Source organism: Passer domesticus, chromosome 4 (genome assembly GCF_036417665.1).
Source record: "Passer domesticus isolate bPasDom1 chromosome 4, bPasDom1.hap1, whole genome shotgun sequence".
Lineage (NCBI taxonomy): Eukaryota > Metazoa > Chordata > Aves > Passeriformes > Passeridae > Passer > Passer domesticus.
Window position 1 is genome coordinate 66,155,377 of NC_087477.1, and position 21,096 is coordinate 66,176,472.

General features: G+C 41.8%; 1 protein-coding gene across 1 annotated transcript in view; it reads left to right on the top strand.

The window, feature by feature from the left end:
- The first annotated feature begins 2,207 nt into the window (after positions 1–2,207).
- The window catches only part of PPARGC1A (PPARG coactivator 1 alpha), a 363,434-nt gene continuing 344,545 nt past the window's right edge, over positions 2,208–21,096 (top strand). The window contains exon 1 of the mRNA XM_064418508.1: positions 2,208–2,340. Coding sequence (XP_064274578.1) covers positions 2,254–2,340 — 87 coding nt within the window. The 5' untranslated portion in view covers positions 2,208–2,253. The remainder of the gene's footprint in view (positions 2,341–21,096) is intronic.

The following is a 21,096-nucleotide window of genomic DNA, read 5'->3' on the forward strand; positions in this document are numbered from 1 at the left end:
CCTACCACTGATGGTCCCCCAGAGGAACTCTCTGAAATTCAAATGAAGAGATTTTGAGCTAGACCAAATGGCTAACAGCAGGGTGAGGAACAATGTTTGAAGGAAAAAGATAAGAAGAAATCCCAAACAGTTGACAACCCATAATCTGTTTTAAGAGTTTTAAAGAACTTGGCATGAGAGGCAGTATATCTGTCACTAGACCAGAGGATAGTAGGGTAAAATGCTACCTACTGAAGTGTATAAATACATCAGATATTAGGGGGAGAAGTGCAAAATTTGTCTCAATAGAATAAATAGCACAGAGGTCAGGCTATCCTGGAGTAGAGTCAGAACTGAATATACTAAGACTTAATATGAAGATGAAATATGCAAAGTGAAATTGCTTAAAATTTTAGAAGTGAGATGCTTTGAACACTCATTCAAAGGGAAATTCAAGAATGATGGTGAAGTGACAAGGAATTTTTTGCCTTAATTGTCGCTGTCTGAAAAGCTGAAATAAATTCTTAAGCCATGTGAGTTTTGTGGGTGACTGATGAGCAGCCTAATCAGGATGAAGCTCTGAAAACAAATACTGGAGCAATCTGAGAAACATATCATTATGAACATAGTGAACACCTTGTTTCTGATCTGCTTTCTACATTTTGTTATTGGGACTCTTATGCTGTGTTTTTAACTAGTTTAGGGCAGGATGAAAGGCTCTTTGACCTCATTTGGGACAGAGCTGTCTGCCACAAGCGTTCCTCTGGATTATGAATTCTTGGCTAGCTTTCTTTTGGACAAAGTCAACTCATGTGAAAGAGGTGAGTTTCTGCTATGCTTGAATGTGTTTCACAGAATTCCACACTTTCCATACTCATGCCACAGTTGTTTTCTCAACAAATAGAATGATCAAAAGATTCTATGGGTTTTACTAAATGGTGTTTTCTTCCTAGGAGTGTCAGGTGAGGGGAAGTGAGGACTTTCAGTGGACTTTCGATCAGTTGTGGCACAAAAATATGTCTTTCTACTCATGGCTGTGGCTGTTATGACTGCTGGGTGGTGCTCAACAAACTACCCTCTCTCCCAGCTAAGCTTTGGAAGCAAACACAATATTTTTTACAAGTTAAAACAACAGTTTTTTTTTATATGAAACAAAACAGTTTTTCTGAATAAAATACCTTCTATATTATTTGCTTTACATTCACAATTAGCTGAGTTTTGTGATATCAGTGGTAGTTGATGAGGACAATGGTCCCCTTGTCACAGGTACTGGGTCTGCAAGCAGGATAAGGCATACTAGAGGAGCGGAGTCAACGTAATCCAATCTATTTCCGCTAATTTCCTGGAAAACACTTTAAGATCATGCTATTTTGCAGGAACTCGCCGTGTCCGATGAGCGATTTAGTTTACGGTAACACGAGGAAGAGTGTTACCCTTCCTCAGGGCGGGAGGGTCCCGGTGCCCCGGGCCCAGAGGCAAACCCCCCCGAAAGGAGCAGCCAGCGGAAATCGCACCTGTCAGGACGGCTCTGAGAAGTTTCCCGGCGGTTTTCCCGCCCCCTTCTTCTCGGGCGCCAGCGGCCGGGCTGCGGCGCCGGTGTGGAGCCCGTGCCCACACGGCTGCGAACGGAGCGACAACTTTGGCGGCGCGGGGCTGTGCGGCACGGCGCGGCACGGCACGGCGCGGCACGGCACGGCACGGCACGGCGCGGCGGGGCCGGGCGCGGGGCGGGGCGGGGAGGCCGGGCCGCGGCCGGGAGGGCGGGCCCGCCCGCGGCGGCGCTGCCCCGGCGCGGCGGGGGAGGACGCGCGTCGCCACTTGCCCGCTCCTTCCCCGCCGCGGTGCGGCCGCAGGTTCCGCAGGCGCCCCCTCGTCCCCGTGCGCAGGGGCTGCGCAGCCGAGCGGGGCCGGGCGGGCGGGGATGGCGAGGGCGCCCGGCGCCGCTGAGCCGGTGCCGGGGTCTGTAGCGCGGCCCGTCCCCGGCGGCGGCGGCGGCGGCGGAGCGAGCGCGCGCACGTGACCGGCCCCGGCCCCTCGGTGCCGCCGCGAACGGCCGCGCTCGCACGCTCAGACACACGCGGTACCCGCGCCTCCATCCCTGCCAGCCAGCCTGCCAGCCCGCCCCGCTCCCCCGCACGCACCGCCGGCCGCCGCCAGCGCGAAGCTGCCGGCACCACTCCGCGGGGGCAGCGCCGGCGGCGGCAGCGACCGCGCAAGAGGCAAGAGTTTGCGAGGGCTGCTCCTGCCTTCCCGAAGAGGTTTTGCGCCCAGAGGATGGCTGGCTGCGGGCTGTCGGAAGACGCTTGCTTCTCCTCCTTCTTTTACAACTACACCTCCTCCTGGGAGACCTCCTACAACCAGGTAAGAGGTGGCCGGTGCTGCGCGCTCGCCGCCGCTGCGCCCGCCCGGCTCCTCGGGGGAAAACGAAGGTGGTGCCAGTGTGTGCAGGAAGGGTCTGGAAGTGTTTCTGTTCAGCCTGTGTGTGTGTGTTGCGGGTGGAGGGGTTAAGTCAGCCGAAGAAAGAAACGAGAGAAAAGAGCCTCTTCCCGTATGCCTTTCAGCCCCTTTCCCTCGGCGCCCTCCCCTCCCGTGAGGAAGAGGAGCGTGAGGAGGACTAAGGAACGAGAGCCGTAGCCCGCGGAGGGCTGTGTGTTGCCCGGGAGCAACTCGGGGCTCAGCCGGGCAACTCGGTCGGAGTGCCCCGAGCCTGCCCTCGGCTGCGCTGAGGGACCGCGCTGAGGCAGCCGGGCGAGTTGGGGAGCGGGGTGCGAGTGACAGGCTGCGTGCGAGAGGGACCCCCCGCACCCGCTTCCTCCTCCTCAGAAATGGCTGCATACGCATCCAGATCCGTAATTTCGGATCCTGCCTAGGTGGAAATAGTTCGGCTCACCCATCTCTCTCTGTGATTCACCCCCGATCCCCCCTTCACGCACTTAACTTTGATGACTGTGCAATGCGGAGCGCGCAGCCGGGTAGCGCCGGCCGGCTCCGTCCCTCCCGCCCGCGCCGGGGCTCGGGCAGCGGGGGGCGGCTGGCGAGGCGGTGGGGGAGAGCGGGGGGAAACCAGAAATCGCGCCTCAGAGGTAGAGAGCTATTCTGGGAGCCTCCGAAGCGCCTTTAATTAAATAACTGTTGTAGTCTGCTGCCCCCGCTGCTTGTCTGGTGAAAGTCTACAGGCAACTGTCATTTATAAACTACACCGGTGTGTGTGTGCGTGCGTGGGGAAGGGGTTTTCTGGCGCTGGCGTGACAGGAAAAGTTGGGCAGCGGATGGGAGCGGGCGAGAGGCGCCCCGGGCTGTGCGGGCGGTGGTGCCCGCGGGGGGCGGGAGAGCCGGGGGACGAGGGGGGTCACTCCCTGCAGGGGACAGACCCGCTGAGCTCAGGGGAAAACGTGCAGCCCTACGACCCCAGTTTCCAGGCGACTGAAGCCCCCGAGCTAGCAGCTGGCAGTCTGGGGTTACACCTCGCGGCGAGGCAGGGAGAAGCCGCGCGCACTTCCCTGCTCCGGGAGTTGCCAACGCCGAGCGGCGAGGAGCGGGGCCGGCGAGCCCGGGCGCGGTGGGGCTCCGAAGCCCTGACAGCCTGCTCGTTCGAGGCAGCCGAATAAATAAAGACGTATCTCTGTGTCCCGGCTGCGAGCGGACCCCGCCGGGCGTGCCGCCCCGGCCGGGAGAGCCTTCCCGGCGGGGAACAAGTCAGGCTGGCGTGCGCCGAGCACAGGGGCGCTCGAGTGGGGGACCAGGCGCGCATCGAGCGTAGAGCCAGCGCTGAAACGCCGTCTCCCGGCGCGCCGGAGCCCCTGTGGCTCGGCGAAGCCATCCGGAGCCGCTGTGGTGGCCCCGCGGCCGCCGGGCACAGCGCGGGCACAGCGCGGGCACAGCGCGGGCACAGCGCGGGCACAGCGGCGCTCGGCCGGTCCGCGCCGGGGCCGGGAGGGCGCGGCCGCAGCCGCCGCTCGGGGGCTGCGGGGCTGCCCCTGGTCCGGGCCCCGCACTCGGCGCGGCCGGGGCCGCCTCGGGCGGAGTTCGCGCCGAGCTCGCCGCTCGCAGCGGCTCGGGGCGGCCGGTGCTCCCCGGCCCGCTCGGGCGTGGGTGCCTCTGCACGTACCCGGGGCACACACCGGTGCCAGTGTGCTCGTATGAGCACGGAACGTGCGTTATTGTCCTGCTAAATGAGAGCCCGTGCAAGTCGCTGGGATTTAAGAAGGGCTCATGCCTGATATAAAAGGCAGGCAGTTACAGGGAAGACTCCTTTGAAACCATCAGAGGGGGAAAACGCTTAGGAACGCAGACAATAAAATCAGGTTTAAACCAGCTCCTTTATCTAAAGTTAGTTTCATTCTGTAGCGAAACAGTTCGGTGAAAGAATGTCATTGTGAAATGATAGGTTCCCTTACATCCCCTTTCAGGAGAGCAAGCCGTATCACAATGGAAGCAGGAAGAATTGCTGGCAAATCCAGAGTTGATCTGCTCTAAATACCAGTGTTGAACTGTATCTAAGGGAAAACGCGGGAGATAATTCAGAATGCAGAAGGTCTATTTATAGCAGGACTATATAAACCGTAGGATATATACACAAAGTTGAATTAAATATGCATGATTAGGAAAGGTGTTTCGAAGGAGAAGGTGTAATCATTACATAGCATTACAACAGGCGAACAGATGAGCTTGCAAGAGCTTCCAGGGTGAAGATGAGAAGAATTTTTAAGACACATATTCTTTCTGGTGCTCAAGGCTCCTTTCTATTTTCATCTTTTGCGTATTATGTTACCATTTATATCAGTCAAATTCATCAGCTGAGGATTAGCGGTAGATGTTAGTCTGAATATGAAATCAAAATGAATATGGGATTTTGCTGCAAATACATTTTTCTTACAAGTTTTAGCACTTAAAAAGGCAGACTTGGCTCAGACTTGACTGTCAGCCATATTCGTGTTTGTTTGTTTTTACCTGAATTGAGTTAAAAAAAAAAGCTTCCAAACCTTCTTGCTAAATTTAGCAACATAGCCAAAATAGAATTTGTTTTGTTTAAAACAAAACAGCAAACAGAAAAACTTTAAAAAAAAGTGCTGATATGAGAAGATGGGTTGACTACTGGAAAAATAGTTTTTTATTCCAAATCAATATGATGCACTCTCAACATCTCATACGAGGTAAAAGGATCCCTTGTATAATATCAATAGCGGCTCAGCCATAGCTTTCTCAGAGGATCTTTTCCTGGCATCTCAAGGCTTTAATGAGAGTATAAGTAATCAAAATACAACTCAACAATGGAACCAGTCAGGTTAAAGAGAACAGTGACTTCTAGAAGCACAATATGCTGTCTGGCAGCTGTGAAAAGAGAGCTATGATGTTTGCTTTATAATTCAGGGAGTTTGAGAGATGTGTTTCAGCCTTTATATTTTGGTGCATTATTGCAGTTCGTTTTTAAGCACAAGCTTATATGTGTGATTTGTTGGTAATATTCTTGGAAGGAGCTTTTCCATTGCATATTAAATTTCAAAGTGCATCGCAAAAATGCTTGTAATGGAGAAATCATGTCTAGAAACTTTATGAAGTCTGTTTTGAATCAATTTCTTAGATAGTCTTCCAGAATATAAGGCTCCATATTAGTTACAAATAAGACTTCACATTATTAAGGATAACTTCAAAAAGATTGAGTGTTCTCCTGAAGCTTGCTGTCTTTTTTTATAGTTATTGTGGTACAGGGACTTAACCAGTATGCTAAATTCCAGAGCAGTCAAACTTGTAGACTTAAATCCTGAGAACTTTGAACTGTGGTTGCATAAACCTACCTGTGTTGTCTTGCCAGTGTGTATAAAACTGAGATGAAGGAATATCCATCAGATTTCCTGTTGATTTATTCTGTATTCTTAATTTTTAGACTGTCACTCTACTTCTCGTTCTTTATTTTTGCCGGAACCTTCCTGAGTGTGTCTTCTGGAAATTTTCTTTACATCTGTTTCTTAATTAGTAGTCATGAGTAAATACCAGCTATTTCTAAGTGCTGCAAGGGGTATTCAGCCTTTCAAGAGCAATAATATTTCTCAGCATAACCTGTCTATGCAGAACTGGCAGCATTATTTGTATTAATTATTTTTTATTCTCCAGTTAAGAATTGGATATACCATTGTGTTACTAATCTATATGGTTGGAAGTGCTTGAAAATAATTTGAAATGTAGTTTGGGAATGAAATTCTGTGACTAACACATAAATCTGGATACTTACTTTAATCTGACATCAGAATCCTTGCAGTACAGAAGTAAAATGAGGCATATGCTGCCTGATTGATACCATTATTTCAGAGATTTTTCCATGCAACTTTCAGCCGTGGACTTAGTAACTGGCACCATTTTCTTTGTCCTGTGTTTTCAAACATAGCAGTGCACTGTACAACATACTTGGGCAAAATGTATTCTGTGGGTATGAGTAAGTCAGTGAAAGATGGAGCTAAGAGCCAGCCTTGTGGGTTGCCTCTTTGTCTTTACATGAGCAGGGACAGAAGTGCCCTAGCGTAGATTTCTGCCAGTATTTTTGGGGAGTTGAACTGAGTGTAGTATATTGCTTTTATGCATTTTAATTATTTTACTTAAAATATGACCAGTGGCCATTTCTCAGGGGCAATTGACCAAAATAGACTTATTGGCTTACTTTTGTTTCCATTTTTTCTGTTTTTTTTTTTCTTTAATGGTATTTGAGTAGTAGAACACGAAATCTATGCAGGTTTGGAAACATGCATAGATTAATTTGTGTTAATGCCCTACACGTGTATAGCATATACTGAATATGTCTGTGTATGAGAGTGTTGAATGAGAGATACCAACCTGTACAAGATTGGACAGTGCACTTCATGGTTTTTGAAGATGTTTTTCTTAAATGGAAAAAGACAGTCAATAGTTGTACAGTATTTGGTGGTGAAAACCAATGGAATAATACCAACTTCAACTGAAGTTACATTTTAACTGAGTCTGTAACATCTGTGCAAATTAAAAGAAGGCTGTCAAAACTGAATTAGTTAAGAAAAAAAATGCAATCCTGGTTTAGTATTAACAGAAAATATTTTGCAATTTTAAAAAAGACTGAATCCTGGATTTGAAGTTTTCCTGACTTCAAGGGGTGTTTGTTCAGCACAAAGCTGAAAAAACAGCAGTAGAAATGAAAGTGAAACTGAAGACACATATTTTCTTGACATCCCAGCAAATGATAAATGATAAGATAATGAGAAAGATGTAGTTTATTAAAAACAGGTAATGGACTTTATTAAAAATGTTGTTAACATGATTCTCTTTCTTTCAGTGATTAATGCCTAAATTGCTTATTCAACACAGTAGCTTAGAAAAGTGTATTCTGATGGCAGGTTCATCTCACAAGAAAAGCACGGTTTAAACTAGGAATGAACCATTTCCTCATGCCCCAGAGGAGAGCAACTGAATAGTTACACAGCAGAGCACAATAGCACCACTTTAAAGCACATGCAGAAAATGGGCAAGATATTATTGTTGTATCTAATTTTAGAGGAAAAACTCATGTGTAGATTGTAAGTTACAGTTATGGCTGCGATGAACTAATGCTGTTCAATGCTTTATACATAAGATAGGATTTTCAAAAATACAGTTTTGTTCAGGAGAGAATGTCAGTAGTTCTAGCAATGCGTTCTGAAGGAAGAGGGCAGGGAGTTCTTAGCTGGTCAAATGTTCATGTGATCTAAGCAGAAATGTAAAAGTGCAGGGTTTGCATTGGAATGAGAATGGGGTCATCCACCCTTTGTACTCATCATCAGGGAAGCAGAACCTTCTTCCAGAGAGACCATAGGAAATCAATGTGTACACTTTGCTAGTGTAGAGATAAATGGGTACTGCAGAAGGGTATTAAATATAAAAGGGCAGCAGTAAAATGATTTACTACATGAAGAAGTGGAACTTTCTTTTGGTCACCTAAAAAGCAATTTTCATTTTTTCTGATAACATAATTATATTTTTTTAATACTAATAACAGAAAAGGCTGGCAGATCAGCTATTTTACATGGATTTGAGCTATACAATACAAGCTAGGAAAGCCTTGATAACAAATTGCAGCTTATTTACAAACATATACATGGTTTTTTTTTAACAAATTATCTGGCACTTATAATTTAGATTATAATGATCTGATCTGACTTACCAAAAGTTAATGGGTTTTTTAATGTTTTTTTCCTGAGGCGGTGTGGATGCTTGTGATCCAGTTTGTCTCGCCATGACCAGAAGGTATCACTGAGGGATACCAGCACAACGGATGCACATAGGAGAGAACCTGACGTACATTTAGGTGTAGAGGCTTAATGAAATGTGGAAGAGCAGGTGCACAGTCCTAATGTGTCGGTGGTTTCTTAATTTCCTGTGATGTGTGTGTCTGCTGTGTGAGCAAAACTCCTTGTACATTTAAAACTTATAGGACTGTAAAACTGCTAAAAAGGACAGAAGCCAAATAATTCTGCAGTATTTTTTTTTTGTCTTAGGCTCTGTGTCCTCTACAAGTGGCAGTTAAGATTCTCCTTCTGTTACATAGCTGTGTGTTACTGTCTCCTCTCTAAAGGTAAAATTAAGGTGAAGACAGATTAATAGGAGAGCGACCCTTGCTCTGGTTATAGCACTTGTGACACTGGTGCTAATTTTGGAAGGAGAAATTGGGTATTCACGGTTCCACGTGAACTCACTGTGACCCAAAATGATGAGAGGTGTGTCTACGCTAGCACTTTTCTTGAAGGCAGGAGTGTGCTGTGTTCATCCCAACGCTGCTGTGCTTCGGTTAGTGTTGTAGGCTGATCTCATTGCAATTGATCAGAATTCCTTTTGGATAAAGCTGGACTGTGTTCCAGGAGTACCCCTAGCACATTTGAGCTACAAATTTATATTCAGCTGAAGAGATGAGATCAGATCTAGGGTGAGGTTAAATAATCAAACTGTACCTTGAAGCGCGTGGTGCAGAGCATGGAGCGTGGATGTCGGATCCTCTGACCCTGGCAGAGTCACAGTTCTACAGCACTTGCTTGTGCAGACAGTCCTTGCATCCAGTGGAGTCTGTCTGGCAGAGAGTGCATGGAAACCCATATGTGGGAAGCTGGTTAGAGGCTTGTGGATGGAACAGGTCACCTGACGTGCACCCTCGTGTTGCAATCATAAGGCCATTATTCTTTCCCTCAAAAAGGGCAGTTTGTGCTGGCCTGAAGAGGAAAGGTTCATTTCATCACTTGTGATACAACATGAGCAAATAAGAGGCACTGGTACTTTGGCTTGCTAAAGCTCTCCACATTTTTAACCCATTTTATTATTTGCAAGAGCAATTTAGTTCCTAATGTTAACAATGAGTGATTATGATTCTGTACTTCCGTTTACAGCACAAATTAGCATTTTGTTTTCCATTACAGCTTTTGAATGAGGAATTTAATGTATAATTTGCTGCAAATAGATGTTATCATCTCTTTGGATGTGAACAACCACATAAACTTGAGCAAATGATAAAAATGGAATCAATTACTTCTCAAATGGAAGTAGTTTACAAACCTTCACAAACAAAATAGCAATAGTTGGTGGTTATTGTAACAAATAATTAGTTTTTTTTAAAACAACATTTATTGAATTCTATTGACAATTTACTAATTGCTTATAGAATATTTAATCATCCCCCTCACAAAATACGTGCCAGAAAATATATGGATTTTTTTTAAACTGTAGATTCCCTCTGTTGTCCTTGTGTGAAGCTTTTCTCATACTTTTACGTTTATATTCACCTGTACAAATGTTCCAGAAGGGCAGCACTGAACAACCAATCATGCTGCTGCTGCTGATTGGAGAGTTTCACAGTACTCTGGAATTAGCAGATTAAGATTGAAATTGTGGAGGAGGGAAGAATTAAGAGTAAGTGTTGTAGGCTGTATGCAAAGCCTGCTGAACATGATGTAAATTTTTCTGCCACTTTTGACCTCATGATTTATGTTCTGGTTATTAGAAGGATGAAGAAGAGAAGAGACATTATTACAGTTGCTAGAATAAGTGAATGCTGTCAGTCTCTACTGTAGGGGGAGGTAATATCTTGTACTTTAATGAGTTTCCTAGTTTGAATTTCACAAAGAAAGTTTTCCACTGGCAGTTGCTGTGATCAGTTTCTGTATTATACAGAGTTATTCATGCCTGGAAAAATACCAATCCACAGACAAAATCACTGTGAGAAACAGTTCAGAATCACACTCAATCTCTCCCCATTGCAGAGACTTTCCTCATGTCACTGAAGAACATAATCCAAGCGTCATTTTCAACCCCTTTCTTTCAAATGCTGATGATTTTCTACATACTAGCTTGCATATTTGTGTATTTCTGGTCCCCTAAAGCTCTGACCCTAAAGTCACCACCTACATAATTTTCTGTCACTTTGAATTAATCAGCCTTTTTCTCACAGTCATCCCCAGTAACCCCAATGTATCCATCCATTTTCTATACAATATAAACTTTGATTGTACATAGTGTCTTGATTGTTCCTACCTACTCTCTTACCCTTACTTAAAAATACAAATTGAAGTCCATATTTTGTCTCACTTAGTACTTTAGACTTTACACCTCTTGTCCTTTTAAAGTCTTTGCATAATTTAGTTTTTCCCTGTTTACTGTTAATACCACCTCTTTTTGTTTATTACTGATGCTGGGTTTGATCCTTGCTGGGTTGGTTCCTTGAATGAGCACTTTTTGCTATCTCCCCTTTGAGTCACTGAAGTCATGAGCCCATTGAGGAGGATCCTGTAGGCTTTCATCTACCTGGTGTCTTGAAAGCCATTGTTGTCTAATTATTAAAAATGTGTTAACTTATTTTGCACTTGGAAAACTGTAGAACAAACTGACCAAAACCCCATTCATCACTCTGCTGCATTTCACTCTGTTCATCTGTTGCTTGTTTCTTTAGGTTGATGTCTGCTGCCATACTTGGATCAGTCTGTAGATCAGATGAACAATAGCTTTTTATTCTTCTAATAATTAAAAAAAGAAAAATGATGTATTTTCTCATTTGCTTCACTCTACCAAACACTGAAGTAATTAAGGGGGAAAAAAGAGACAGAATGGGAATAATATAGCTTGCAGTTCGGGATCCTATTTTCAGCCTTTTAGCCTTCTTTTGAGACCATGGAGCTGCTTGTTTAAGATGGGGGTTTTTTCCTAATTTTATTTTTAAGGCAGCTGTTGTAAAAGTTCGCTTGACTTCTCATTTTGACTATAAGTTTGTTTATTTGTTTGGTCCTTTTTTTTTCTCTTTCAGAGCAAACTTGGGCTGGAGCAGATCAATGTTATGCTAACTGCATGTTTGCAGTGAACATTTTGAAGCTTGGAATGTGTGTCTGGTGTAATGATTCCTGAAGAGCTGATTGAACTTCATTTTAGCAATGTGTGCATGGCTTCGTAAAACATATCCACAGTTGTCACAGGCTGCCTGGACTCAGCAATTCACAATGTCAGAGGTTTATTTGGATTGTAAAACTCACAAACTCACTCCAATGAGATGATTTACGTCAACCATTTTCTTTCTTTTTTCTGTTTCTTTTTTAAATTATATTTTTTGAGTCAAACAGCTCATTGTGAATTGATGTATCTGCTAAACTTTGACTTGGCATTCATGGTACTTTTTATTATATCTGCCTGCTACCTACATGTCTCAGTTTGCTTAGGCCTTGATCCAGCAGACCACTTAATTGCTCAACAGTAAACACTTGGAAGTCAAGGGAACTGCTTACAGGTTTAAAATGGATGTGTGGTGTATGGGATTAGGGTCTTAAACAGCTGTATCTTGAGGGCAGAGCTTTGCTCCCATCTTGTTTATCAAGAACTTGCCACGCTTTGAATACATGACAAGTATTGATGGTAACTGTGGTCTGGGAGCAAGAAAGCAGTGAGGAGATCAAGGAGATCTGGTCATGGTAAAGGAAACCTGCCAATTCTTCTGTGGGGTTCATTCTCTTTCTTTTTAAAATAGTTTTACAAATAAAAGATGATTACTCTTCTCCCATCCAAAAAGCTGTGTGATTAAATGCATAGGTTGTGCTCTAAAATGCAAAAAAGTACTACAGAAAGCCTTCCATGTAATATATTTGAGAGTGGGAAACTCCAGGTTTAAAGAAAAGGAAAAAAAAGATGGCTGTAAACATGTAATGGTAAAAAAAAAAGAATATTTTAAGTAGGACATGCACACACTGAAACAATAAGAAAATGAACTACTGACCAAATAAATTAGCAAAACAAAAGTAAGGTTGCACTCCCAGCCTTTTTTTATTTTCATCCAAAAGACTGTTAATTGCTGGAGGATTAAAATAATTCATATTCAAGGATAGAAAGTGATAACAATATGCAGAGCTTGGATGCTCCAGCTATATAAGAGACAGTGAAAGGAATACTTTTCTCTCTGTGTGATGTCAAAGCCAAAAGAGGGGGGGGGGAAAGGAGGGGGTTGTGGCTCTTTGATGTCACTTACAGAATAAGAATAATGCTGTAAAAGAAATAGCATAATCTTTTTCTATTTATCTAAGTCCTTTTTTTCCTAAAGAGTTAAGGCAGCATTGTTAATTGATTTTTCTGACGCTTGTAATAACAGCTGTATTAAAAATAATTTACAAAGAATTTTTTTCTAGAAGCTGAGCCCTGCAGAATCTGTTGTAGAAAAGTGGGTAGAGAGTGGATTATTATACATCACTGTTCTCACATAATTATAATCTGCTTGATTGGTAAAATGCATGTTGTGCTTTTGCGTTGTCCATTTTCAACCAGTGGTGTCTTTCCAATAAGATTTGCTGGTTTAATAGTAATAGCATCAGGAAGTCTCATGCCCTTTCAGTGTAAATAAAGGTTGTCCTCACAGCTGCTCAGATGGTGCTGGCATAGTAGCCATCTTTGCTGGAGTGTCAGTTTTTGGCTAGAATATTTTAACACACTGAGGCTTTTTTCTGGTTACCAGTGGTTGAATCATGTCCAACTGTGAAAACAGATGTGTGGCTTTTTTGGGAAGTAAAGTTAATTAGGGGTCATTTATGAATTGGTTCTTTTTTTTTAATTAATACTTTATTTTTAAATTTATTTACTGTGAAGTTAGAGAATTCCTTTAGAAAACAAATTGGGTGTTTTTATGAACATGAACTTGGACAGATCCAAACAAACAACATTCTAAAGAAAATTTTGGGTATATCCACGACAAAAAGAACCTTTCAATTGCACATTAGCTTTTAAAACAATGTTAAAAATGAAAACAATAAATACTTTATATAATGATAACTAGTAAATTTGAGACAAAAATGGAAAATAAAAATGACTGGTTTATTTTGGTGCATATTGTGTATTAATATTGCCATCTTGCCATTTTGTAAGGCAGCTCACAGTCTTTTCAAATCTGTATGGGCCAACATTTAACACACTCATTAAAGTTTTTGTTTTATTCATGTTTGACTTTCATCTCTGAAAGGAATTCTTTAGGTGAAAACTGGAAAATATTTGCCACGTTTCAGATACTATTTTTCCTTTTGTATTTACTATAGTCATTTGTACCTTTAACATTGATGTCTATTTTTAAGTCTGCTAGTAGATAACTCAGTTTTGTGGAAAAGAGAGCTTTCATGTGAAGAAAGTTTTAGTTTTGTGATTCCTTTCTTATTCTTGTTCTTGACTGTTATATAAAATAAAGAGTGAATATGGAAAAAAACAAAGAGTAGCAATTGCTGTTAAAATTAATGAAAAAAATTAAATTTGATAAATTACAAAAATTGCTGTCAAAAATTAAACAAGCAAACTTGTTTAACTTCTGTTACTCTTGTTGCAAATAAATGTCACATGAAATGGAAATCTGTTCATTAGAGCATCCTGAAGCAAGGATGTTGTCCCTGTGCACATACTGGGGCTGCACGATGCATGCAGCAATGACACCCCAAGTGTGCAGAATGTCTCTGGAATCACCACTAAACCTTCATGTCTGAATGAACTATAAACTCATTGAGCAGCCTTCAACTTTCCTAAGACTATTGCAACTGTAAATTAGCAATGCAAGCAGGAACAAAATAAGATTGATATGCATATGTTTTGCTGCCTTTTTTCTGCATGGGGAAAAAAAGAATATTTGGAAAGATGATGGAGAGACCATTAGAAAACAATTATATTTGTGGAGATCACAAACATATGTGTTCGTGAAACCACTGAGCTTCTCCCATGAGTAGATTGAACTGTAGGGTTTACTTGGTGCTTTGGATGTAATCTCTCTTAGAGAGTCCCAGTGAAAGACTTTGCATGTTTGGAAGAGTATGCTGCCTATGAGGATTTGCAGAAGGTGAGGAGATGATGCTTTTCTAGTGGTTTTAGGTGTTTTCTGTAAGGGACATTGCCCATTACTTGAGCAGAATGAGCATCTGTTGGATTAGTAGCTGCCCAGGTTATGGAAGGATGTGGCAGTGCTACCTGCAGTGCAGGTTTCTAAGGCCTAACATGTTAGGTTCCTATTTTTGGATATAGTTTTGTCATATGTTGACTGTATGAACTGGGTTTTGCCACACTTGTATGTCTCAAGCAAGGGTAGTTGTTTGGTTGGTTTTGCGTCTTTGTGTTGGGTTCTTTTTTAATGCAAATATGAAGAAATGTGATTTTACTCTCCTCAGAAATGTTACTAGATTTTAAAAATGCAGAATTTCATACTGCAATATATAATTAAATCTTGTTACCAGGAAAGGCAGTATAAAGTATGGAACTTTTTTAAAAATAGATTTGTTATTTTTATTTTTTCTTGGTGAAGATTATTAAGTGTAAGACAAAAAGCAAACAAGAGAGTAAAAGCACTGGCATATTGAGAATCTTTTATAAAATATTAATTCTTTTGTAGTTTAGAAGATGTAAAGCAAAGTGGCAGCAAAAGTCAGAGCTGTATTTGATTAGAAATCAAAAGGTTATTAATAGTGCTGATTACTTCAGCTTAGTTATATCTGCTCTAGTATTACTCCTATTTGTTTGCAACACTAATCAACCTCACTGTAAGCCCTTATCTTTGACCAGCCAGAAGAAATCATAAAAGGAAATAATTGTTTAGCGAGAAAGACTTTGATAACAGCATGACTCTTGTGTGGGAGACAAGGAGATAACACTGTCGGAGTGAAATGATATAACCAAGGTAGCTAAGGTGATAAATTCTTTAGCTGTCTTGTCCTCAGCAGTAAAATATACAGCAAATTAAAGATGTCTTTAAAAGAAATGTTTTAAGGACTGATCATGTTTATAATTTGCATGTTTCACATTTGCATGTGTAGAGGAAATGGAGGAGATTTGGTTTTGAGAATAATATGATTTCATAAAGCCACAGATTTAGCCAGAATTGACCAGGTGGTTCAGTCACAACTTACTATTCAGTTATCTCTCTGTGGAATTGAAAATTGTGCTTAATGTTTGAATTTGATTTGACAAAATATAATTATTTATCTGAAGGAAGGCATCGAGCATTCAGTAAAGCTTTTGCTACTTACTGTATTGGTTAATCATTCTCAGTGTTTGCTGTCTTTAGCAGGTCTTGGTTTTCATTAGAATTGCTCAGAATTAATTTTTTAGACAAAAGTTCTCATTATGACTTGGCCTGGTAGGTTGGGAAGCCTTTCAGTATGTTTTTGTTTCTACCTACAAAAAATACTTTTACTGAAGACACAGTGTGCCATTTTTTAAAATCTAATCAAAGTGACCTCTTTAAGACTCTTACCAGAGGACATTTTTTGCAGACTTCAAGTACATTTGCATAACTTCTCTGTTTTCCTTCCAATTTTTTGATTTCCCTTCAGGAAAATCAGATGCCAGAATCACAAGATGGTACTTCAGTATAGGTCTCTACAATGCTGTCAGTGCTACAGAGAAGAATTCATTTACCTGCTTCTCTTCCTTGTGTTCAAGGTTTAAATTCATTTTTTGCTGCAGTGTCACAGTGAGACTCACATTGAGTAACTTGTGTACGTCAGTATTGCTGAGTTAACTGAGTCATGACTATCCAGGGTATAGCCTACCACCCTGTACAAATGTTACATTTTCTGTGAATTGATCTGCAACTTAGTGCTTTATCCAAACAGGCTCAAGAGCAAGCAAGCAAGGAAGAGTCAAATCCACGTATTGTAGCATCAGTGATTGCCTGTAGTGGTTCCAGCGTGGTGTAATCTGCAGTCAGGTGTGCTAAGGAAGTTTCCCTGCCAGCTGTTCATCTTTGCTGCCCCATTGTGTTAGTGTGACTGTGGGACAGAAGGCTCTCCATCCAAAATTGTCAAACTTAACTGCCCACTCATTTGCTCCCTAACCTGATTATTTCAAAATGACCGTAACTAATAGAACATTGAAAAAATTCTACTGTTCTGAATATTTACAGATTTATCTGTGTTATTTTGAAAGAGCTTGGGTGGAGTGGTGATGTGCTGTCATGCTGGGTGACCATCAAGAAGTGATGATGAGCAGCTGGAGGTCTGTAGGGGTGGTAGCCTGGGTCAGCTGCAGCCTTGAGAGACTGCATTCAGTGTTTGCTGTAAAAGAACTAAACTGTGAGAGGTACTATGTAAATAAGAATGAAGAGCTTTTGCTGGGAAAGATTTGAGATGAAAACATTGGGAGCTTCTTTTTTTCAGTAGGTGTGGATTTTTCCTCATTGAAGAGCTATAGATAGTGAATCAATTTTTTGTAGATGTGTGTTGAGGTTGTGATTTTTATTTTTTTCCCTGCCCATTTGCAAGGGAGTTATGATTTTGAGTGATCAGGTTTTTGAAGCTCAGCTTTGAAGCTTTGAACATCTTAAATAGGGCTGACTTTCAACAGCTAACTGTTTAGTTTTTACTGAATTTTTGAGCAACCAAATCTTAAACAACAAGAATCTATGTCTCTTGACATGTGTGCCTCTGATATTTAATGTGTGAAGACAGCTTGCAACCACATTTCAGGGAAAGCTGTATGGGAACCTTGCTAGGCTGGATGATGCAGAGAATTGCCAGTAGTCACAGAAATTGATTATTGTAACTGATGTCTCTTTTTAATAATGTATCCTTATGATGTTTGTAAATCACAAGCAGGACCTTGAAAACTTGCACGGACTGCTCTATAAGTTTTTGGAAACAAATCTAGCATGGTCAGTTTCTTTTGTAGTTCCACAGTGCAGGGCTCTGTTTCCCAGTCTGATTTGATGACATATATTTTGCTTGCAGATTTTTGTAAGATAAAACTGAACACTGGAACAGGCCTGTCCTGATATCTATGTGAAACTTACATGAGATAAACAGCCTGAAATAATTCCCTGTAAACTGTCAGTGACCACGAAGAGTTTTGATTTGGCAGTGGTGACTGTATTTAGAGCTGAGCCCAAAGGATTTAGGGTAATGTTTGTCAAAGGCTTGTTTTCTGAAGGTGCATGGATGTGAGAAGTAAGGTGCTTTTCAGACTTAAGTAAAGTTCTCCTAAAATATGTAGTGCTATGTAGGAACATTTGAGATAGTTTAAAATTAACTAGCTCAAATAACAAAGGCAACAGAGCTAGGTTGCACTTCAGTCTTGTAGAGGATTAGTGACTGCAGGTTGGCAAGTGTGGCATCCTTCATCCTGTCTGCTGTCCAGATCACAGGAGCACAGCATCATTAGGTTGGAATGGACCTCTGGAGGTCATCCAGTCCAACCCCCTTGCGAAGGCAGGGTCACCTAGGACAGGTGACAGAGGAACTCATGCAGTGGGTTTTGAATGTCTCCAGAGAGGCAGACCCTGTGACTTCTCTGGGCAGCCTTTTCCAGTGCTCTGCCACCTTCAGTGTAATGTTCATCCTCATGTTGAGGTGGAACTTGTGGTTTAGTTTGTGGCCATTGCTCCTTGTCCCGCTGCTGGGAAGCACAGAAAAGAGTCTGGCACCATCCTCTTGGAGATACTTGTATGTATTGATGAGATCCCCTCAGTCTTCTCTTCAGACAGAACAGGCCCAGCTCCTGCAGTCTCTTCTCAGAAGAGAGCTGCTCCAGACCCCTCATCATCTTTGTGCCCTCCACTGGACCCTCTCCAGTAGCTCCTTGGGTTTCTTGAATGGAGAGGCCCGGAACTGGGGCAGCACTCTGGGTGTGGCCCAGGATCACCTCCCTCAGACTGCTGGCCACATTCTTCTCAATGCACCCCAGGATCCCATTGGCCCTCCTGGCCACAGGGGCTCATGGACTTATATTACCTGAAGGAAAAAGGGGTGTTGACAGGTCCAGGGTTTTAACATTTTTTTTTAAATTGTCTATCTAGCTTAAAGCCAAAATAAATGTACACATTGAAATGCCTAATTTATGTTAATTGAGATGTATTTGTCTGTGTAGTAACCCTAAATACTCTACTGTGAAGCATTAGAAATTCCATCTATGACATTTGCTACAATAACTTTCATATGGGTGCCTTAATGAAGTTCTTAATGTAAGAGAGATGACTACTTTTGTATTGTGAAGCACATAGGTTTCAATTGAGCTAAAAATACATAATTATCTGAAACAGAAGATATATACATCATAAAAGTAACTAACTTAGAGTTAACTTAAAGAGTGGCAAAACGTGTTTATAAGAGTCATGTATAGTCAGTGCTCTAGTCGAGGAGAGTGCAGAAATTTCCATTTTTATAAATTAAGCTGAAATGGTAGGGTTATTAACCATTGGAGCAGGCTTCCAGGGGAAATGCTTGAGTAACTACCCCTAGAAATATTTAAAATATCTGTAGCTGTGATGCTTAGGGGCATGATTTATTGGTGGACTTGGCAGTGCTCAGTTAGTAGTTAGACTTGATCTTAATGGTCTTTCCCAGCCTAAATCATTCTATGATTCTAGGAGAGTCTTAAGCATTGGCCTGCTGTTTCTGTATTTCTTGTTCTCCCCAGCAACTTCAGAAATAGCACAATATGTGGCATTTAGTTTGTGTTTAATCTCTCTTTTGTTTTTAAACAGGTCTTCTTCAATTGGTAGCAGCTCTAAGAATTATGTGAGGAGAATTCTAGAAATAGAAGCAAATCAGAGAAGACAATGTAATGATGCTTTATACTTATATACAAGTTTTCTACCATTTGGAAACTCAAGGGCTCTTGCCTTTGGTTGCCAAATGTTAGGCTGATTGCTTTCAAGGTGAAGCTGTACTATGCTGCTTTGAACTGATACTGCATGATTAGGGTAATAAGTAAGTGCCACTTAATTGGAACAGGCCTGATCAGAAGACATTCCAGGTAACTGATTTAAGCCAAACAATACTTAATTGCAGTGAATGTTGCTTAATGGGTATGATAATTATGTGCATTGGGGATACCTTCAAATGATTCATTGGTGGTTGGGTCTTTTGTGTCTGCCTCACTGTTGGCTCTCTTTCCTGTTGCTCAGAACAGCTTTCAGTGTCTTCATAAATAGCCATGATTCATTCAGAAAGCAGATAAAACCATGGTTCGCTGTTAATAAATCAGCAGTCTAAAATCAGCTTGTTTAAAACCATGATGTCTCTAATGATTTTTGAGGACTTTTTAATATTGTTTTCAGGATTTTGAACTGCTGGGTTTGCTTTTTCAATTTTCTATGTGATCAGGGATGTTAGAAATTGAAATAAGAGAAGACAAGTCACATAATTTCTTGGCTTCTGGATCAAGGCAGGCTCTAACATAATGAGACTTACTAAATCATAGAAGTTGATATGTTCTCTGCCCTTGGCAAATAATTAACTTGCTTTAGTTCTGTCATATTTTCTTACCAGGATTGCTTGTTTTCTTCTGCATGAACCTACCTGATGTGTTGCAAAATACACTTTACAGCTGGGGAACCCTCCCCCTTTGTAATTGGACAAAGACAAAACCTGGTCCTTTTCTCACTCAGTCTCAAACTTTGGCTTGCAAATGCATATTTTCACCTTCATAATTTAGCCGTGCTCTATCTTCTTTGCTGGTTTATTATTACAACAGTGTGGGAGGCTGATGTTTTCAGCTTCAGCTGCTTTATGTCTGTCCACTTTTTCCATATACATTTTGGTACTTCTACACTTATTTTTTTTTTGGCAGATCTGGGTATATATATGTTGAATATTGTGGGAATATGCAGTGTTTTCTGATTTAATCTGGCAGACAAGAGTTTGCTTCTGATGCTAACATTAAAATTCATTTTTAATTCCAAAAGTCTCATGCTTCCATATTTTTCAGTGTTCTGTCTTTTTTGTTGAGTGAACATGTTGGATTAATAGTAGTAAAAGTGTTTCAGTTTAAAAGTCTTAAAATATATCCATTTATTCTTTTTAGGTTAATGAGTGCTTTTATGATCTTCCCCCTCCCCTACCCCTGCTTTACTACACCCAGTCTCCATGTGGGTAGATTTTGACAATGGCTCCTGCAAGAAGTGATTTCCAGTGACAGGAACATGTTGAAGACATTTTCATTATTTAAAAAGCAGACATGTTTCTCTGTCAGCAAATTTGCTGCACATATGAAAGTGGGACGGTGTTTGTATTGTGAACTTGAAGAGCACTGTATTACAGAAACACAGAACACTCTGAGCTGGAAGGAGCCCACAAGCATCATCAAGTCCAGCTCTTCAGAGACCAGCCCACACAGGGATCCAGCCCGTGACCTTGGCTTTATTAGCCCAACACTCTTACAGAGCTAATTCCAGGGCCTTAATAATCCTTTTCAAAACTGAAAGGATCCTTCAGGTTTGCAGGATTACATTTCCTCCTCTCCTTTCATTTCTCACTATCTCTTCCCTTTTGGAATACTTAAGGAGGAAATTTAGGATGATGCATAGAAAAGGTGGCACAGGAGATTTTGTTGGCAAAACCAGAACCTCTTTGTCTCCAGAGAGGCAAAGTTGTCTCTGTTGACTTCAGCCCCAAGCAGTCAACATATTGTGCTGTAGCTATTTATTTAAAGTGGGTGAGAATATGTAATTTCATTTACTGTGTATGGAAAAAATATTAGAAATATGAAACATTAGGGGTATTGAGAAGCTCTCAGGTGTTACCTAAACTACCTTCTTTGAAGTGTCTAAAGGTTGGTACCCTTTACCTGTGGAAGTCAGAAATGAAACCAAAATTACTTAAAACACACTTAGCATGATCACTTTGCTTGGGGAATTTGATGTCT